At 33.5% G+C, this 23,757-nt stretch overlaps 1 protein-coding gene across 1 annotated transcript in view; it reads right to left on the minus strand.

Annotated features, from left to right (window-relative positions):
- LOC123712497 (T-box transcription factor TBX20-like) overlaps positions 1–20,729 on the minus strand; it is a 64,828-nt gene extending 44,099 nt beyond the window's left edge. Inside the window, exons 1-3 of the mRNA XM_045665612.1 lie at positions 20,422–20,729; positions 16,869–17,024; positions 14,332–14,497 (exon numbers count right to left, since the gene is read on the minus strand). Of these exons, the coding sequence (XP_045521568.1) occupies positions 14,332–14,497; positions 16,869–17,024; positions 20,422–20,617 (518 nt within the window). The 5' untranslated portion in view covers positions 20,618–20,729. The remainder of the gene's footprint in view (positions 1–14,331; positions 14,498–16,868; positions 17,025–20,421) is intronic.
- Between the last annotated feature and the right edge of the window lie 3,028 nt (positions 20,730–23,757).

Genomic DNA, 23,757 nt, shown 5'->3' on the forward strand with positions numbered 1-23,757 from the left:
CGATATTTAATAGTGTATTTGTTCACTCAGGCTTTCTTAGTTTTAGGAGCGTGGTGATCACTTAAAGTCGTCGGAGTTACGCTCCGAGGGTATAGCCAGAGGCAGGTACTCTCATCAGCATTTTATAAGTGTTCAGAGGACTTGCCCGATTAATGCAGTTGAGTTTCATCATCAGACGTTAAATGAGTTCAATTATATAATAATAAATATTCTGTAATACAAACAATACTTGTGATAAATTTCAGATGAAATTTAGCTTAATAATATTAACATTGTATTTGGGTTAAGATGCAAAAATGATTAGCCATATATCAAAATGCAGTACATTGACGTATGGAAGTCAGTCACTGGACTAAATCGTTTCGTTTAGTTTTTGAGTCTTACCTTTTTATGTTGAGATTAGCGCTTTCTACTGACACATATATTATTTTATAATAATTCTAGCTGACCCGGCAAACGTCGCTTTACCAACTAATAACCTAAAAATTAAGGCTTGTATTTTTATAAGTTGTATCATAAAAAAACAAAACACAAAAAGGTGTCTAAAAAATAAAAATTTGGTTTGGATACCCCTTATCACTTAGGGGGTTTGAAATATATATAGTAGGCGATTCTCACTCACTGAATATGCATTAAAAAATTCATATGAATCGGACATTGTGACACGACAATTTTATACAAATAGAGATGAGATTCATTACAAAATACGTGTATAAAATTCGCGTATTTAGGTTTATATTAGTGAAGATAAAACCTAAGAGATTAACAGCTAGTTGCCTTTCAATGGTCCAGTCGCCAGAGGCAAAGGTATGTGCAATTAATTGCCTTATCGCACGGGTTTATTGATTCAGTAAGGCGATAGGTTTTAATTAACGCCACCGCTCATTTGCCGTTGATTGGCTTCCAGTAAATCTCAACTGGAATAAACACTTTTTCTCATACACTATAATTTCCGTATAAGCTTTAAAAGGCTAAGGGAATGTCAAAAAAGACGACGTTAGAACAGCGGACAGAAATTTGAGGCCAAAGGTTGTAGCACTATTGGTAATGGTACTCAAAAATATTTTAATTATATAAAATTTTGTATACATACATAACTTAACCGCGCTATTAGTTAACTCCGGGGTCATTGGCTAGTGTTAAAAAAGCATTTAAAGGGAGCATATGTCGCAAATAGCTAATTAAAAAATTATAGCTAATTAATACTCAGAGACACACGGCTGTGTTTACTATTTCTATTGCTTTGTCACCCTTCGCCTAATTATAGGTAACGCATCAACACACACAACCCCTTCCCAATTAGATAAAAAATACATTAAAGTTCAATTTTTGTTACAACAAAACTAGTAATCATTATTCTATATTAGTCTGTGGCCAAATGCGTTGAAACGTTAATATCTACATCTAAATATCAGTTATAAACAGCAATCAAATAAAGTTATCAATAATCACTTTTGGTTAATCAGGGGCGGATAGATTTACTGCTCATAATAAAGCTGATATAATAATTCCGGGGTGCGCACTCTCAAGGGTGACGAACACTCAACCGATTAACTCTTAAACGACAAATACTCCCTCTTCAGGGAAAACGTAGCCGCGGCAATCGCTAATTATCTCGTATGTCTCGCTCGCACCACCGACGCATCTGCAAAAACTCTGAAAACCAAAATTTTCCCTCCCCGTAGGTAATATTTCTTCCCTTTCGCTCCCATTAAACAGGCCGTAAACGCTTTCCTTTTTTCACGCCCTCTAATAGAAAGGCAAATTACGAGCTTACGGGCGCGGACGGGTGGCGATGTACGTAACCACTGGCCTCCTCACGCCGCCATACTTCCCCGCAGGGAAGGGAACTTTCCCGTCATATGTTCCTATCTAAGCTACAACGTTAATATTGAAGCGATTCGGATTCTGCTGCGAAATTTCTGTCGGATAAGATATTTTCTAGCTCATGTTTCATTTAGAAAAGACTTCAAAGCGTGTGTACAATGCCATAGAACCCAGCTTTTTGTATTTATTAATGAGTATCTTTATGGTCATAATCCTGAAATGGTAATTGCAATGGCAAAGGTGGACGGAGGAGAGGGTGTCCCATAAAAGGTGAATAGAAGATGTCTTTTGTTAACATAGCTTTTACATATTGAAAGAAAACACCTTTTAACCAGATTGAAGCTATGTATTATTATTACATAGTTTATGTTTACATACATTATACTTTTATCCGGTTAAAAGGTGTTTTCTTTCAAGATATAGAAGAGTTAGCAGAAAGCGAATGGAGATAGAGAGCCATGGACGGACGGACGGAAGCTGGAGGACGCTTTTACCCGTGTTAAACGGTACTGAAGGAAGCTAGGATATTAGGATAACAATAAAAATATGTATATAACTATGCTGTATATTATACATTTGTTATTATTGGAAATTAAACATGCTTGTATTATTATGATATGGTTTCAATCCATATCTGCATCCCATGACGTTATAGCATGAATCGCTTAAATCATAAATCTTTTGATGACACGGTTCATTTGTAAAACATTGGTTGTCTGTATTTCGTCAATGACTGTGACGGGTGTGAACCCCGGATTGTTGATGAGCGCCTCGCGTGTTATAGTGTCATCGAATGACACGTAGCTGTGGTAATCATTTGTAAGGCATGTAATAAGCCAATTATGCTGCAATCGAATTGTTTTTAAAAATGTCTATGGTCCTGATTAAAGTACTAAGTAACAATTGAGCAAGTCTATATATTATTTATGAATTGTCTATTTTTAATGCCTCTTTACGACTTAATGGCACAAATATTTGGCACTTAAAACGTTTAACTTTTCTAAACCGAGAAACGTGCAGACTTCAGCAATTTGATCTCGTTAAAAGCCTCTTAATTATTAAAACCATAGGTAGATAAGTGTCTGACATAACCTTACAAGACCTAAAATATCATATTGGGCTAGTAATCATTTTATAACCATGATAAGAGCAAAGTGGTCTACTCAGATTGCTATTGACCTATAGGTAAGATTATAAAAACCAATTAAAATTAATTATTAATAAATTGTTATTTTTAAACGTTTTAGACATAATTCCAACAAAAAACCCGCCAAAAAGCTTCACTATGCAAGATGGCGTCGCACAAACGTACCATGCCTGTAACGTACAAAAACGTCAAGAATTTAACGTGTTATTATTCTTATGTGTAATATATTATATTTCGATCAAAAATAATCCCCAACCTAATTAAACGAAGACATCGTAATCGACTAATATGTGACCGTTTTGTGACACAAAACAGACTTATATAATATATATTTTTGGTTAATGATTGTTATAGAGTATAACGCTTATTAAAGCCATGTCTAATACAGATTAGTACAGATTACTGCACGAAGCATGGACTTTATACACACTAGAGAGGTCCATGCATTATGCATAATTTTTAAACCCTTAAAAAATAAATCTTGTCAAATGGTCCATTCTTCTGACAGTACCTAGAGCAATCTGTCTCTGTATATAGACTATAACATGTCAACATTTAGTTTACTCTGTATCTTTTGATACAGACTTCCAAACCTCTTCAGGTCACATTAATAACTTAAACTTAAGGCCATGATTCAGTAATGAGGCACATAGATCGCCGGTCGTTACTTCACCCGTCATTTTCGAGTTATCGACTTGACGCCGCGGAAATGGTAAATAATGACTTCATTGGGCGGTGCCGGTAACGAATATAATTTTGTCGCATTAAGCGTCATTTGTAGAAGTTGGCTTGTGCGTGACGGCTGACAGTTGCTTTATTGTCGACATAATACGGTTATGAGTCTTTGTAATGTAGATTTCTATGGTACACGGATAAGGCTACCAAGTTGTTAAAGCTACTGAAACTTTATCTTTATACCTAATACTGACTACTTTTAAATTAGTAACTTATTTTTATATAAAAGAGGGTGAACGGGCAGGATATCGCCGCCCTATAGGCTTGCAAGTTACCAACATACCTACTCCTAGTATAAACTTAAATCACCTTTAATTATTCCTTACACCCTTAAAACTCAGCGATAATCAGACTGATCATTCTGATAAACGAGCTAGGTCTGGATATCCATAGGTACAAGTTTTTATTATCTCTTCTCGTACCTATGTTTAAAAAAAAATTTTCCTGTAACTTGTATCAGTGTGCCAAGCGTTGGCAAGTAATTTTTCAGTTAAAACAACTGCAAGTACATCTGCTGATCATTCAATAACTTAAACAACCCTTACATCCGTGGATTGAGTTTTTGTTACAACGCGCCCACCCGCAATTGACATAAACATAACTTATACGAAGGGTAGTGAAAACGAAAAAACTAGGGACAGTGAATCTATCCTTTACCAATCTGGATGGTGTGAGCGAGATAAAAAGCGGGTTTAGTTAAAATTTATTGGGATCACGGTGCAACTGCTTCCGTAATTCAAAGTTAAAAAACTTAACTTATTGGATTTATGGGTTAGGTTATTTATAAATAGTGAATGAATGAAATCTTGTTACACAATATTGGTGATTCAGAGAGGACCACGACTCTAAGCCTTTGAAACGGAAATTAAACTTATTGATATTATAATTAATTAACTGTCAAATAAAAGAAACGCATACTGAAAACTTATTTTCCTAATTTATTAGACGATTTAGTTATAAAAATACTTCAACTATTACTAAAACTGAACATAGACATATCCAAACGAATTTTTAAGGTCACCTAAAAACGCACAAATACATTGCAATTATTAGTATATGTTCTACGCATACATGATACTGTTTAGTCTTATTAATTTAATTCATAATTAAGAGAAAATTCAAAATTCAAAATTCTTTATTTGTTCAGATATATATACAATACAATTCAGATAGAGGCCTCCCTAGTAAGTCAGAGACCTGTGACAGGGAAGCTTCGCTCTTCTTTAAATCAACCAACACAATTGGTTTAAAAAAAAAAGAAAAATAAACAAATATATGAATATATTATGATGACTGTAATGTGTTTGTGAAAGACGAAACAAATGTGTGCGCGTGTTGCATGAAAAGATGGATAAGGAAAAAATTATATTAGATGATTTAACAATGCTTCTGTTTTGTTGTAGTTATGTGTACCGAGCCAATGGTTTAAAGTGGTTTTACATTTATGGTATGTAAGATTATGAAAGCTAAGGGTTTTATTTAAACTATTGTAGAGATAAGCTGAGCGATTGTTGTATTGCTTACGTGCAAAGATTGTCTTGCAAAAGAGAAATGTATACAATATACAAGTTTATAAAACACGTTGAAGGAACACACAGCGCACATTCTTACCAACAAATTTGATAACACTCAGGCATTCAAACGGATTCCAAATGTCACAAGTTAAAAAGATTGATAGATTGACACGTTTGACATGATCTGTGTTAGATCCTGCTAACAAGAGTTTCGGAACTGGAGGTCGGTAGGGCAACGGTAACGAGAGGGTCGAAGATACAATGCCTCGTTTGGTCACAATACCGCCCCCTAACCCACTTCATTACGCACGTATTGTACGGCCAAGACCTGATGTATATCTAGGTACTAAACAACGCTGGTGGTCTGCTAATATCGCAATTCTACTGAAAAATATTCTTAATAACTACTAAACGTATTCTCATGTCTTTGATAATAATTATTTACATCACAATAATACAAAGCAGGAGAAAAATAAATGACAAAAGATGAAAATTTGCGGTTTTAGATTCTAGTATTAGTAGGTATTTTTAAATTATATAACTGTTCAATGTAAAATACATTAAAAAAGGTTTATTGGTCCAATATTTTTAATATTTTCTTAAATGTAAATATAGCGAGGTCTACACGGCTACAGAGGATTCCCGAATCAAATGGCTGTGACAGTGGAGGATTTGAAAAAGAATTGAATAAGTGACTGGCAAGGAAGGACGGGATAGAAAATTAAGTTTCGGACTATAAATCGGAGTGTGTATTATGTATATCTAGCGTGGTATATAATAAAGTATAAAATGAGGAAAATAGCAATATTGAACTCGATAATCATCTTGTTTATCATATAACCAAAGATTTAATAACATTGATCACATCTCGACCTGTAGATCAATTAATTAGTCAACAATGAATTACGTAATATATTAAACATAGGGAAAATGTTTATTAATCTCAGCATCAGCTAATAGATAACATCTTTAATAACCATGATAGATCTCATTCACGCGTAGGAGTGACCGAATGAACTGCACAAACACTATTGCACACAATGGCTGGCTAATTGTGCGTCGACAGACATTGTTGCCAACGAGAGGCTGTTTCACGACACCTTTTAAGCCGTCTGGAATGTGTGATGACCTTTGGATGACCATACCTCATCAGAAACGCGTGATCGTGAAGATCTATGTGATTTCCGAATTGCTGTTCTTAATCAATCTTTCAGTGGCATAAGTGTGGAAGAAGTAAGAAATCTTTCTACTTGTAAAAAAAATAATTTAAAAAACAATACAAACAGATAATCAAAGAACATATATTTCAATTTTATGATAAATTATTGATTTTTTACAATTGCAGGTCCCGTCCCGTCTTCCTAGTACTGCATGAAGCGTGTACATACACACTACAGTCCCTATATATAGACTATACTAAAATCTTAACAGATTTTACTATGTAACTGTTTATTAGTCTCATTCTGTGTTTCTTTTGGAGTAAATGGCGGTTAAGAATAATGCAGATCGTGTAATAAATCTACGTCTTCGATATTGTCTGTGGCATAAGTGTGGAAGCAGTGAGCCTTTCTAGTTGTAAAACATTAATCCGAAAAGCAATACAAACAGATAATCAAAATGCAGAAGAATATGAGCGTGATTTCATAGCTGGTAATGTAGGGGCAGATACAGACAGTAGCTGACAGTTCGCAGCGTGGTGAATCGCAAAGTGCGTGGGCGCATCCATTGTACTCCGAGAACACTTCATTTCTATTGAATTAAACCTGAGATTAAAGCACACCAGTAGCGATATAAGCTCATTAATCATATTCTCAAAATGGTCATTGAATCACGGATCGAAGCTATTTCCCACATAAATGAGACAACAATGGATGCAAAATGAAGATTAAGTTGGAAATAGGCAGATCAAACTTCATTAATACACGCCCATCTTAGGTTGTCAAATATTATGACTAATTCCGTAAGGTACAGACTTTATCATAAATATGAAAACGTTCACAGATTATAAAAAGATATAGCTATGCTTGTTTTTGACATTAAATCTGTGGAGGAAGGTTTACTGTTCCTCCAACCTCGACCAGAAGGCTAAGGTCCAGTCCAGCTTCAGGGTATGACGTCATCGCGGTGATTTGTAAGCGCAGATTAAAAATATAAAGATTATGCGCAATTTATTAAAGAGACCGTATATTGTATTATCAGATATAAATTGAGTGAATTTGCAGGATTTAGAGACCACATACAGACCTTCGTTAGCAATAGAAAACACTAAATAATTTTAAAACAAATCCTTATTAAGAAAAATGGCAAAATGTTCTATAAATAATTCTATGACTATTTGTTCCAAGGCTATTAAGGGTGACCTTTTTAATGTTATAGCACTTTATATAGGTTCATTACAGAGAAATATCAAAAGAGCCGACCCCAAGCGCCAATTAGGAAGAAATTACTATATACCTGCCACATTATACCAATTGGCGATATAAAACGAAAGGATTTCATGACCTCAATAATCTTTGATCATAATTTTTGATAAATTTTATTAAACCCTATACTTCGACGTGTATTATTTTATGTTTTGTAAGATTGAGAGGGTCGTTATTAAATTTCGTATAAAAATTTAATGGACAGTAAATTTGCACGCAATTTAAATTGATACATGAGACTAGCGATATTAATTCAGATTGATCAAAAACGTTTCCCAATTACTTGGGAAGAGATTCAGAGTCGAGGCTGAACAAAGTCAAAAATCATTTATTCATATAGGTAACACAATGTGCAGTTATATATATATATACAACGTCAAAAAAGAAATATATGCCAGTTCTCAAATCAAGCAAACTATAACTAGAATATGACAAAATTAAGGCAGTTTTTGCCACCACTAAGTGGAACCACTGGAGTATATCGGAACCAATTCTTTAAAGGCAACGCGAGCCATCTGGGAATGTTAGTGTATCACTTAACATCAAGTGAGCCGGTACGTTTGTAATTAAAAAAAATATATATTCAAAAAATCATCATGACCGAACGAACATTGACCCCATGATCTTGTCAGGTTGAAAGGTGCATTAGTGCAAAATAACATGTAGCCACGAAAATTTCAATTAAGTTTAATGCACATGTCCGGCACCCCCCACCCCAAACCCCTCAAATAAGTCGAGTCACGCTTTATCGTCGCACTTTAGCCGAAAGCTTTATAAAACGATTACTTATAAATTATGAGTAATTAAGGGTTACCATTACTTCAGTATATGTAAATTGAAATTTCGCCTTATTATACTTTGTATTTAATAAACAAATTTTAAATCTATCCGTCGGTATTTCACCACTCATTCGAATTCTTCACGAATCGCGAAACAAGCAGTACTTATACCGAGCTGGATATATTATTAGTGGGCTGAAAAAACAAGGTTTAGTGTCTATCTCATGCCTAATCCAATTTGCTTTACAATAAGCAAAAAAAATATTGTATTTTTTTTGTAACATTTTTGTTTACCGTAATTTTTATGTATTTCAGAAAAAATAGCTACTATCATATACTGTAGATATATTATAATATATGATGCGGTGAACTACAATAAATTAAAGGTATTTTAACGTTTTATTGATTGATTTTTTATCTATAAATCCCAATATGAAGATGACGTTTCCTACTTCACAGATTAAAAATAGACGTAAACTGTCATTGTATAAATATTCCCCAGATCAGCTGTTTATAACACCTGTATGGTTTATTAAGAATTGTAATAGCCTTTCCTAATCGCCAGTAATCATGGGCTGCGATGTCAGATCGGCACTAAATAGTAGATATTGTTAAATGTCGTATTTTTTAAACGATCAACACCTTTACAACGCGGTATACGATAGGGTTGTCAGTTATGATTTGAGAATACTTAAATAGGTAATCCGTGTCCTTTAATTTTCAAATCAAATCAAAATATAATTTTGTTATGTGGGTGTGTATGGACACTTTGGAACGTCAGAAAAAAAACAATGGTTCTAAATTTACTGCCAGATACTCAAATCAAGGGCGTAGAACGGACAAGAAAAACTGACAATAAACTCTTATATCGCCATTTTTTTAAATAATTGCTGCAAATAGGATATTTTTACGTCAATATGACATATGTCACATGACCTATTTGTTATAAAATATAGACATAAGTCAATATTAATTTAGCTATAACATTATACAATATTAAAACTTGATTATAAAATTTAGGGTAACAAATTCTGTCAGCCCTAAAGCAAACGTTTACAAGTAAGCGGCTGAGAGGCCAGGTGCTTACCGCTTAATTCGTGTAATTTTTTAAATAATGTTCTTCATTTAATATTCAATCACACGGTCGTGGTTAAGGAAGTGATATCAATAAATAATAACTTCACAACTTCGAGAAATTAATATTATTAATTAAACCTTTGACCTTAATATTAGTTAGGTCTGTGAACTTTGTATTAAATAAAAAATGTATCTAACGTTCGACGTATATTGATTTTCATAGTATGTATGTTGTGTTTTATATATGTTTTCTCGAACTATATCGAGATAAATTCTTAGTTGCTATCGCTCGTATTATCTAGTACATCAATTTATCAAATTTTTCACAAGACATAGGCTGCTTATTGGGTAGAATTTTCTATAGAATCTTCTACAACTTGTACCAATTACAAATATCACTGTCGACACCATCACCAACGAAGACATTATTGAAATGTAAAAAGTAATAAAATGATATATTAAATTCTGATAATAAAATAACTTCATACGAAAGGACGGCGCGTTTCGTTTGTTTATGATTGGTGAAGCAATTCTAATCCAATCACAGACACGCGAAAATAGTTACCAACCACCAATAGCTGTGACGCATTAGTTGTTGTCATTCGTTTTGCAGCATTTCAAGGAATTTTTACCTTCTGTTTACCATGACATCACTTTCATATCCTGTATTATATGTCGGCGTCTTTATTTCTTTATTAATTATACAATCAACATATAATCTTACAAATATATATAGCTAATAAATATGTATCGCAAGTCAACACGTAAGTAATGTCCGGTGACAATTGTCAAGGTAATTATGAAATAATAAGATAAGATAAATTTAATAGTTACGGAACGGGTTATTTTGTTATTTAAAAATTGCGTGAATTTTTCCAATTGGTCCTATACGTTTTTAGAATACTCTGTGGTGTAGTACACAGATAGATATATATTTGTATACATTAAATAAGTCTTTAGAGATAAAAGAATTATTAGGAGATTATTAATATTCTTATGGGACAGGAGGCAAACGACAAAACTTTGACTAAAGTACTAACTGCAACGCCGGGTATTGCGTGTGTGTTGCCGAGCTATGAATGGTACGCTATTTTATTGAAGGCTCCCAAGTCGTATAGGTAATATATCTAGCAGCTGTTTCCACAAAGAAGTGGTGCGGGGCCGAACGAGCCAAAAGCTCTGTGTTATGGAACGCCAAGAGTCCAGATTGAAAGGGTGTAATTTCGTATTCTACCTCAACGTCCGATGATGAAAAACATATTCTTGGTTGCTCTGTAAATGTATCTGTGTCACACTGACCAGTTCGCCATAATCAAGCCATCTACGGACACAATTTAAGTTTTCTAGTAATACACGTAATGTTGATGTCGTAAAATACTAATTTCAGGTATGAAAACAGAATATAAAATTTAAAATCAGAATCGGAAAAGTTATTGAAGTAACTAAGTATCATTCATAACATTTTCAAGTGGTACTACTAAGTATCTAAGATAATACTCCTTTATAGGATAACGTAACAGACCCAAAACACGCTTTTGACAATGTCACAAAACTTGTTAACACTAAATTGGAGCGTAAAAAATGACAATTCTGACACATCTCAAAATTTTTGAGCACTCATTGTCCTCCTGGTCAAATAATCATAAATCACAGGTTAACTTTTCAAAAGGGTTTTGAATGAATTTTGACAATGTTGCAAGTTTATGTTGATTTTATTTATAACAAGTTACTTTAGAATGTTCTTTAAATTGGGTTTGATGTAACTTTTACCTATTAACAACAAAAACCAGTGGCGCTACAACTGTTTGGGGATTTGTTTCTTCTAAAGGCATACACATACGCCTCGACTGGGTCTTAGGTATTACTCATAATGTTTTCCTTCACAGTACGAGAGCGTATTAAATGCGCACATAGAAAGTCGTTTGGTGTACAGCAGGGTACCACAACTAGAACTACGCTCCACGTCAAAGCTGATATTAGCTTTAACTAGTCACTTTATAAAGATGTATTTGCGTGTTGTTCCCACGAGAATGTAAGTGCGTACTGTCATGTGGGACATGGTGTTATGGTTGCAGCTCTTTACAAACGTTGTGTAATACAAAAAAAACTTAGCGATTAAAAAGAGTGGCGGAGAGTTTGTTGCCAGATCTTCTCTTCCGTTCTACGACCATGATTTGAGAACTGGCAGTAAATGTAAAATTAGAAGTATTTAGTGTATTTTTTTATTGACGTTCATAAGTGTACATTGTCTTACCTGTATGAATAAATGGTTTTGACTTTGACTTTAAAAGCTTATTAAAAGTGGATTTAATTAATTAGCTACTGTTTGCGTAACGTATTTATTTAATCTTGATAATTCCTATTAGCAATTCAATTAATAAGATTGTATATTACTTTTTTAACGGCAAGGAATAAATTTGTGACATTATATCCTTCAAGTATCAATATTTATCAGTTATTCTAGGACACACAAAATATCGTTTTTCATTTTTGTATTTACTTAATTTATGAAGTAGTTAACGATTTTTAAGGCGTGGATTTAATTTTCAGCGATAGTTCAATAGCCAATGAAGCATACAGAATACCTAAGAAAAGCATCATCTCTATCTTAACAGACAAGGAGATCGTTTCTGCTGGATTTTGATGGTTATCAATAGCAGAACGAAATACCGGTACCTAAATGAAATGGTTTTGGATGAATATTCTCCATAGTTAACAAATAAACTAAGAATCATAGTTGGTAGGCTAAGAAGACAAATCGACAAATAACTTTTTTTCACACAACAGAGGGTAAGAAACAAATTTGTTAATTCCTATTATGACATGTGTCAAAAAGTAGGAAAGATAACTCTAATAAGAGGGTTTATCTCAAAATTAATAGACCCTAATGTAATGCATTGTAAAGCAATTTAAAAACACGCTCCGCCGCCCTCGCTGATAAAATTTGTCCCTTATATCCCGTTTTGATTGGACGGGTTGATTTATGTGATGTTTAGACATAAATAGAGCAACTGGACAGTTTTAATACTTTAAATTTCTGATGTTTAACATAACATAACATTCAGGTGGTGATAAAGTTTCATATATTGATATAATAAATAGGTATTACGTTATTTCATAGACTTTATGACTTAAACAAAAACTTATTATAGGATTTATACATTTGTAAGCGATGAGCCACTCCTATACCTAATCCGCTGTTTGGCTGGTATTAACTTTCGGCTTAACAAAAATTGCTTGTATTTTTTTGTAGCATTTATGTTACACATTACAATATATGTTACACAAATAGAGTGTGTTTGAAAATAGCTGGTGTGCGTAGCGCATTTTGTACTCACTTGAAAAAGTTTCTTAATGCTAATATACAGTTTACATGATTTTATATAGAAATTACATGACTTGCAACGATATATTTTCAACAAATTATTATTTCCATATCATATCGTATCATCATTCACGTTAAGTACAGATTTCTCATGAATTAAAGTCTGGTTTGATTTTCACGTTTAAAAGTTCGTTTTATGTAGAGATTCTAGAATTCAATTATTAAAATTATTATACGATAAAAGTTAAAAAAACATCAATGATCAAAACTAAGCCGTCGTGTAACATACGATGAGGGGTATAATAGAGACATTTCCCTCGAGATAAACTCCTGCGAGCCCCCGAGATTTAAACTAACTGCACTTGTTATTGAGAATGTTAACTTCCAACTCCAAATGGCCCGTAAAAACAATTTAGCTATAGCAATTTAATTCCTAAATTAAATCTGTAATTATCTTGTAATAAAGCTTAGCAGTGTATATGGCTTTTCGAATGAACTTTAAGAAAAGTACTATGAAGTATTTTAAGAAAAAAAATAACAATACACCTAGCAAAAACTTTATACAAAGAGACAAAGATATCTAAAATCTTTTTGAATATAGAATAAAAACCGTGAGTAAATACTCTTCAAAGAGATTATTGTTGGCGGCAAAAACTCTATGGTTAAAATTCCATTTTTAAAAAGATGTCAAAATGCAACAAGGGATGCGCCCGTAGTCAATTTTCCGGTCACCGCCACTACGCAATTATTTAGATAAACCTCTCCTCTCCAAACAATCTCCCCTCCCGTCTTTTGGGCTTTGTAAATTTATAGCGGGCATTACGACGGTTAGGATAAAAATGTACTTTTAATTTATCTCGTTAAAGGGTTGAAGGACGAGCGGTTCGCGAAGTAATTATTCCCGAATTGGCCACTTTAGCTGATGAATCCATTTCCAACCCTATTGGTTGAGCTTTCATTTTGGGGAGCGAAAGATTGCATTTGTGATGGAATAAGCTAATTATTTTCAAGTTGACGTAATTAAGAACTCATTAAACCGTCGTAATTATACGAATCGACGATTATAATTAAAAGGACATTAGTTTACTTCATTAAAGGCACATATAGCTTCCTTAGACTATGCTACAATTATAAGTGGGTGGTCCTTGTTAATGTAAATATTACGAAATAACAAATAGCGGTGTAGTTTTTTGAACATTATACTTAATGATTCATAAATTAATGTTAATGAACGGAAAAATATATAATTGATCTGTGAACGCGGATTACTTGCAATAACAATAAAGGACGCTATAAAACTACAAAATACTATATTTGATTAATGCATTTAAAAAATGATTATAGTTTTAGGTATAGATTATAAAATATATTGTTATGATTATTTGGTGTAATGTTTGTGTTGCACAGAAACGTCGTTCGTTCGTCGAAACCTACAGTTATGCTGCGTTCGAAATTTAAAACGAAGTACTTTATTCTTACTATACTTTTTTATTCAAAAACTTACCTGCCAGTCTTAGTAATAATCATTTCAGTTCCCAAGTCGTGGAACTTGTCCCACAGATCCTTAGTTTCCAATTGACAGTCCACAGAGAGCAGTTCCTCACAGTTACATGATGTAACGGGTGGCGCCAGTGGTCGCGCTGGTGAGGGGGTGTCTCTTTCGCCTAATTCTGTTACAAGATTAATGTTTTTAAATGATTTGGAACATATGTAAAATATTATCATTAAATATATGTGGAATGCGTTTATAATAATTATGTTATGGGATAGATTCCCGAGACCATGGCTAAAATTAAATTATTAACAAAGCGCGCGACTAACCTAATTAAAGTTATTTTTTACTTATAAACACAAATTAATTCGATTGTTATAATATGGTACCTAACGTAAACAGCAATATTATTTAATTTATACTTGACAAACAAACATACAAACTGATGTTTAAATTCACGTTACAGTTAATGAGTTATTCTTAAGAATGACGCGTCTATATACTTGACAATTAGCACTAGTATAGAAACGTTTACATAAAACAAATATTTTAATCTGTGCTATTTCCCTATTCTATGAATCATGCCTTAAATTAGAATCATTTTGTAATACAATGCAATATAAATATAATGCACAAGTGTTAATCGGCATGGCAACAAATAAAAGACCATAGACTATATTTTAAAATTTACACAACATTTTTATGTAATGAATCTGTTAAAAAACTAATGTCGATATTGCGACAGTTAAACATTTAAATGTAATGTTACTAAGAAAAAACAATCGGTGCGTCTCGAGACGCCCGATAGTTAACACTTCTGATAACTTAAACTAATCTAAGTTGAACTATTTAATTCCGTAATGTTCCAAGGATAATCTGCTTCATTAATCTTTTTTTTTTTAAATCACTTTCAACAACGGTGACAATTTAAGGTTATATGCTCACTTGCAACGGTAAATGACTAACGCACACTAAACACTTAGTAGAGAGACGGGAATGCATAAGGAATAATCACTTCAAAGAACAAAACAAATATTTTGAGGTCATTAATGGTTGAGACATAGCGCTAATTACGACCCTTATATCAAATCGTACGTATTTGACAAAAGGGAATCATAGTTCCCGCCAAATCTTAACTGAATTTTACCGCAAGTTTTATTGCCACAGATTCAATCACCACATTGTGTATTTGTAATGACATAAACATAGTCATCTTCTCAGACTAGAAAACGTGTAATGTCACCGGATTTTCACTACCCCAATGTCGAACATAAAAAAGCCAGTGGCGCTACAACCTTATGGGTTACAGCCTCAAATTCATGACAATTTGATGTTTCTAATAGGCAAGTTAGGTGCCTTCTGTGCCAGACGCTGTCGATTTTTTTGGATCTAAGACATTCCCGGTTTCCCCGCAACGTTTTCCTTCATGAGCGTATGTAAATGCGCACATAGACCGTCCATTGGTGCACAGCCGAGGATCAATCCTACAATCTACTATCCTTTAATAACCCGAAATATTTAAGTGAAGACCACGAACGAGTAACATAGCGATTTTAATAATACACATTGTATGGACCATTTACTTCGCGTAGGGAAAGCAGGTAGTCACTCCAACAGTGGCAATTCATCTAGCAATGCAATTAGTAGGAATAATTAGATGATTTATATACACACCGCATGCTATTGTAATTGAACTGTTATAAACTGTTATTGTCTATGCATTGTAAATGTCACACGCAATACGTTCATTTGTTGTGTCTGCCGTCTCGCGTTATGACAGCTACAATGAAGTATCTGAAGTCTAGGATTTTGTGGAAGTAAAAAGTTTTTTCAAAATTATTGATTTTTTAAATTCTAAACACAAAAGGTATGTTTATCCAATAGTTATCATGCTGTGACGCCAAAGAATATTTAAAAATTGAACACTTTAATGGCACATAGATTTTTTTAGTCGGCCAGTGTGTTTGTTTAGAAACAAAAAGGTTTATTTTAATGTCGTATCTACTACTTTGATACCGAAGATTTAAATATATATAACTAAAGAAAAATTTATATACATATATCCCTACTATCCTACTTCCGGTCTGAGAGATTTATTGAGTAACTGTGAGAATACGGTGTGTGAAAATATGTTTTTACTAGACATTTTGTAATCACAATTTCAATTTACTTTTTGCCTCAAGACTGGCATTGTGTCAAAAGCGTAATTAACATGCAATTAATTTAAGCATTTTTATAATAACGGAACACGCTTTCAAACAGATATGATTGTTGCCAAGATAAAACACATTAAAATAACGAATTTATTAATAATAAAGTAAGTTAATGTAACTTTCAATTGCACATAATTAAGTATATATTTCCTGGTAGCTTTTGTAACTGAATAAAGCTTTAACTGACCTATAGTGAGTAGGTATCTATAAAACAAAAGACAGCTCACGAGCATTTTGCCGGCAAAACCGTATGTCGTTAGGAACAAAATAGGAAGAAAACCGTTATTACTCTATACAAAAGTATTTACGAATAATAAATATAAATCTTAAGGTCACCTGAAGACGGTGCAGGCGAAGGTATAGCGTCGGATGTGTCTCGTTCCCCATCCGAACACTGCTCTACATCCACCTCCACATCCTCATCAGGCACTGGTGACCGACTGGATGCACCAGAACTTATAGACGCTGGTGAACTTTGCCGGGAAACTTGATCTGGAATACAAAAGTCTTTTGAAGTGTTTTTAAATGTATCAAAGAAGTTTATATTTAGTTTAAGTTGAGTTCACAACAGCAAATATAACTATATACCTGAATGGTATACCTAAACTAATAACTAAATCCCTCCAATTCCTCTTTAACAAAACTCATTTGTCTCTTTTCATTGAGGAAAGAAAGATATTGAAAGAGAAAAATAGTACAATTGGGACTGATTTCAGTATGAATAACCCATAGGTTCTATAAGTAAACAGTTATTGCATTAAAATTAAAAGAAGCTGATAACAGGACACTATTTTAGATCATTCATATAAAGTATTTAACATATACATGTATGAAATGTATTGCACCACCAAAACTAGGTTCGCCTTTTAATAAGGTATAACTGACCTGTTTATTGAAATTAATGCAAACAAATGGTTCCCTAGTAGCTAATTTGTGGTATCCGAACCGAGCGTTATTTTAGCACACCACGCACCACTGTGAAACCAGCTACCCACTGAAGTATTTCCGAACCAATGCGACTTAGGAATCAAAAAAAAAAGCATACCAATTCTTACAAAGCAACACACTTGTGTGTAAAACAAAAACGGCCTATCTTCGATACATTTTGTGATAGTTTTATTATAGAAACAATTAAATAAATTTTGCTTGTTGTCCGTGTTCGTCGCATTATATCATGTGTACTGATTTTGCTGACAGTACTAAACACACTTGGATTCGTACGTCAACTTTATGGAAAGTCGTTAATAATTAAGTATTACCTTATTGCATGTAGAGCTCGAAATATATTAACAAAATCCTCTAGCTTGGTAATATGAGTCTACTTAAATATCTAAAGTACTGACTTCAAGTATTACAACACCTTATTGGTAATAGGCGATGGCACTTAATCCACGATTTGCAGTTTTATTAAACTCGCCAATAAAATCGGCATTAAGGAGCATAAAATACAGGTAAAGTTACAACATACAATAACTTAAAAATCCCATTTTAAAGTCATAAAATAGCATTCCACAGTGTGAGTGGTGTCGTATATGTTCGGTTCCGCACAATTAATCCCAAATAACGAAGTGACCCGCAACATGACGCCTGCGTCGGCGCAGGTCCCGCCAATTACCCACTTTTACATTCCTGATATTGATACGGTCTATATGTATTTTTAAGAGTAAAATAAATACGTCTATGTTTTTGTCTTTCAAATGAGGTTTTAATCAAAGCGAATGTTTTTTTTTAATTTCTGGGTAGGCACACCATTTTTATATATTTATAATTTTTGGCGCCTAAATCGAACAAATCGCTCGCCATGCTTCTATATTCCATTTTAGTTAATATGACACTACAACACTGACTTCAAAAATCAGAATTTCCAAGTAAAAAAAAATCCAATTTATTGCCATAAGACTTTATGGTCTTCCAGTTCACTGGGAATAGAGTATTTAAATTATATGTCATCAATTATGTGTCCGTGTAAACGATAAAGATAAAATACAAAGAACTACTTGCCTAAAAACAAATATTTGAGACGGACCAAACGGAGATAAGCTACCGCGTCTAACTCGTATTGGATTTGACATATGCCTTTTTATGTATTTTCTACGAATTTTAGAACCATTCTTTAAACGTTTTTATATCGGACATCACTGGAGTGCTTTCGCCATAATTCATTAGACTGCGCTAATTCCGCTTCTTGTACGTCAAAACCTATAGTATTTTATTGTTTCTGTAACGGGCAGGAAGCTCATCTGATGTTAAGTGATACCGCCAATAGATATTCACATTGCGAGTGGGTTCGCTCGCGTCGCTATTTAGATTTGGTACGCTGTTTTCTTGAAGGACCTTAAGTCAAATTGGTTCGGAAACACTTCAGTGGGTAGCTGGTTCCACAAAGTGGTAGTATGCGGCAATAACTGCCTTAAAGAACTCTCAGTTAATGACCGACGTCGAGGTGACACGGGTGAAATTATTATACATTTGATTCTTATATTATTTTTCACTCTACTATTCACGTTCTTCATCTGATAAATCTACATTTGGAATAAATGTTCATATGAAAAAGCATACTTAATATTAATTATTATTGAATTGTCAATGAATATATAATATAAATGTCTTGTTTGACGTTATCAATATTTTATTAACTTGAACATTACAAACACTATCACTCACACAAATCAATAAATCATATTTAGATATAAAGTAAGGCAGAAGTCTAATAGCTTTGTGTCTGTTAGAATATTTTATATTTAATAAAAACCAGTGGTGCTACAACCATTTTTAGGCCCCCAGATTCTGTTTCGTAATCATGTGTTTTGCTTTAGGAGGCCTTCTGAGCCTGACAAACGCCGTCGACTAGGTCTAAACTACACTGAAGTCTTTATGCCAGCACTGCTCTCAACACCATTAATATGTTATGCTGTTACTAATAATTTTAAACTATCCTATATATTTTTATTATTAAACATTTATTATATCAATATTATATGCAAAAAAACCTTATTTTAAACAAACTACAAAAAACGTAAAGCAAAAAAACATATAAGAGTAAGTCTAATTAACTCTTTTCGTATTATGAATATGCCTGTATCACAGTTAATTATTTCTATTTCCATAAATGATGTAACTATGTAGTTACAATAGCCAATAAACATATTAGTTGTTAACCAATTTATAAGTCATTGTTATTATATTACTAGATTTTACGACCTAAAAGGATTTTACTCCTCTATAATATCTATTAACTTCTAAATGGCCTTAAACGTTCCCATACAAAGTTTATTAGTAAAGATCCAGGTGACCCTTACGGTTTCCGAGGGTTGAAGTTCAAAAACATAAAACAATCGCTTAATTGTAAATACCAGCCCTTTCGTTAAGAAGGATTTGTATGTACCTAATAGTTGAAGCGTCTGGACGGAGTACAATTTTGCTAGACATTAAATTCAAAAAAATTCAATTCAAATGAATAGTTCTAATAATATCTTATTAGCTTACGGTATTTCACTCTCACTGACACGATCTAGGATCGTAGAACACTAAGTAAAAAGGCATCATACATAATATAAATCAAATCAGATTATGTAGACATAAATGTTTTGACATCGGATAAATATTTGCGTTCCCACGTAGGCCTAAATAATATCGTGTAATATTATAACAAAATGCTTTTGAAGCGCTATAAAGGTATGAATTTAACTTTCCAGGATGGGTAAAGAATATTTTTTTACGTTATTTCTTAGGTAACAAAACCTTGGCTTCTTTTAATATTTCGAGTTGCTTGTAGTAGAATCTCTTAACTGTTTAAAATCAAAGAAATATCCCATACAAAATGGGTCCATACGCAAATATTGACAATGAAGCTGTTGGTTGAATCAATTAAAAAACAGTATTTTCTCACCTATGAAAGTAGGCGATCGTGCGACGGCAAGAGAACCGCGCAGGGCCGGCTGCTCAGCGCTGCGAGCCATGATGGCCGCTATAGAGAAATCCGTCGCGCGACTCTTTTCCGCCACCATTTTTGAGGCCCGCCAACCTTCCACGTCCAACACCTCGCCACAATACCTCACCGGGCCGTCCGACACATCCTCAACCATACCGCGGGCACATAACAACGCGCAACTAACACGGTCAATTCTACGCCTGATACAAGATCGAACAGAACGGTGGCCAAGCACGGACTGAACGCGCGGCTATGTGGAAAGACACTTTAAGCGGGAAAAGCGCTGCACTGTGGGTGCTTTCGCGTTTAATATTGATGTAGATAAAGAATGTCACAGCTACATAGTATCAAATTTAATCAATAGTTTTGGATAAATAAAAAAATATAATGTTCAATAACTAATGCTTGTTTTTTTGTCTTGCGTCTTTTTTATTTATCTTTACACCATTTTTTTTATTTATCCTGATTTGATGTTTATAAATAAATGTAAGGTTTCCCTGTAATTACACGTTACAGTAAAATACACAAAGCTGATCCATGTCTATTTTAAAAATATGAAGATAAAAATAGTAGTTTACAGTTACGCACAGGTAACATAGCGTAAAGCGCTTGATTGTCAAGAAATGACGGGCGGGGCGGGCCCGTTACCGCCCCCCCGTCAACCACTCAACTCTCCCCTGACGCCACCACCCCTCAGCCCACTCATAACAATATCGCATTATTATTTAACTCTTATTCCATATCACTTACCGACTGTCACATTTCATTGTTAGCTTTTCATTCGTCATGCGGATAAAGCTCAGCCAATTTGATTTATATCCCTCTTCAGGTGAAAATGGATTAAAGTAACGTTTTGAGACTTGGAGAATTTTCCATAGTTTTTTTTTAGAAACGCGACATTGTCGCAAACTCGCAATCGTCTGCGCCGCCCATTAATGTAAACATTCCACGTGGAGCGAGATAGCGCGGGGCGAATTAATACGTTTCGCATACGATGGAGAGAGACGGCACTATTTATAGATTAGCGCTTCAAATTAACCGTCTTCTGAAAAGTATGATCGTAGATGTAGCCGTAAAATACTTACTAGTTTTTCTTTCTATTATACGTTTAATTACCTAATAAATTTAATATAAAAATTATAACTGTTACGAATTAAATAATTACGCATATTGTTTTAAAAATAAACGCCTTTTAATGCCAATTCTTACCTACTGTTTATAAGAGAAAAATATTTTTGTAGAAAAATTCTAGCAAAACGCGGCTTCGGAAGATTAAGGTCTATGGTCTTTACGAAACCGTAGTCGTCACTCTACAGTCTACGGTACTCAAATAAAACACGAGGAGTCATTTACCGCAATTGACTTTAGGAGCTCTGTGCCAGAGAAATATTTAAAGCTATATTTAAGTGGTCTCTCTGGGCAATTTCAATTTGTGTAACTTTTATGACAATTGTAAATCTTAATGCCTGAAAAATAGAATTATTAAAATAAATTACGAATAGGTAAATGAGTAAATTTATAGGGACGTAACCCGAAAGGTGTTATTTTCAGAATAACTGAGTATTGCGAGCTCCAGAAAGTGCTAGTTTCTGTGATTTATGACATAATAATTCCAATAGTACCTTCGTGACTTAGCTGTTATTGAGGTTATATTCGATTTCAGGGGGTACAAATTTTAAAATTGTATCTCTGGTTTGACGCGATTTTTTTTAATTGTACTCTGACTTAGACTTAGTTTTAATTTCGCAGGCAATGAGTTCCATGGCTGGCGGTATCACTTAACACCAGCCTCCTGACCTTTGCACCCTCTTTTATAAAAAATAGAACTGTTCAAATAGAATACATATCTATGACAAAATTATGTAAGTATAATAAGTCTTTATATATCAATGTACGAACAATTATCTATATATTATAAAGAGGTCATATTTTTATTTTGTTTCTTTGCAACGGATCCAAACTATTGGATGAATTTCAAAATTCTTTCACCATAATATATCCCTGTATAACATAGGCGATTATGTCCAAAATGTTTTAGAAAATATGTCATTCCGTCGAGCCGAGACAGAGCTAAAAAGAACATATTCCGTGGACCTGCCTAAATTTTTTTATATTTACAATCAATATAATTTCAATTGTATAGCCATCTGCTACTTCTTTTTATTAAAATAAACATCATGTCAAACGATTACCGGTTTTATAAAACCAAATCCTATCGAAACCGTCAAAACATGTAAGATGCCGGAACTCATAATTCTTTGAGTGAACAAGCGTCGGAAATGGTGCAATAGGTGACACAATGCAACTATTGTGCGAAATCCGTGTTTGCCAACGATGCTTAGAACTAGATGTAGTGAAAAAACGCAAAGACAATTTCTTTATATTAATAATAAAATTCATGAGAAATAACCGACTTATCAGTTATATACTGCTTTATAGATTCCATTGTTATCAAAAACAATTAATTATTTTTTATTATATTGCCTTATAAACAAAATGTTACTAATTATGTGAACAGGAACAAACATGATTCTAAATTTAATTGTCAACAATACGTCATGACGCGCTGTCAAAACAAAGACACGTAGCTTCTACTGTCTTTTAATTTTCCCGCCTAACAACTCCCTGATAGATAGTATCAATGTCGAAAGTCTAACCTAACCTATTTGTTTTTTATTACTTTCCCATTGTTTGTAAAACTTACATAAGATAAAAAACTAAAATTATTGAAGTATGCTAATATATATACCTAATTAACTTTATAAAAATACACAGACTTAAGTATAGTGTAAATTATGTAATCTGTGAAAATAATCATTAAATAAATAGCGTTTTAATCGGGCATTTTAAATTTGGTGTTCATCCAGTTTCGTAGTATGTGGCAGTAGCTCGGCGCCCGCTTTTTCAAAACGTCAAAACGTCAATGGGCCTTTGAAATCGCAACCAAATATTTGCCGACCACGTGGTTAGGCCACACAGGACGCCACGGTCATTACGCAATAGAAAGCGGTGGGTTTTTGCTCAAAACGCAAAATGTAATCAACGAAACATCGGTTGCATTTTAAGCGTGAAATGAATACGTGTGTTTCTGATAATCGATTATGAACTGATTTTGTTGTGATTGATGCATGTAACCTAATGAAACGGTTTGAATAACTTAATATAAGGGATTAGGTACACCTATCTAAGCTTTTTAAGGGCAGATAAATACATAAAGGCATTTAAATGAGTTAGATATCATTACATAAAATTGATAATTTAAAAGTAATTAAGTTCAGTAATTTAGAACGGGGA

The sequence above is a fragment of the Pieris brassicae genome, chromosome 7 (genome assembly GCF_905147105.1).
Source record: "Pieris brassicae chromosome 7, ilPieBrab1.1, whole genome shotgun sequence".
NCBI lineage: Eukaryota > Metazoa > Arthropoda > Insecta > Lepidoptera > Pieridae > Pieris > Pieris brassicae.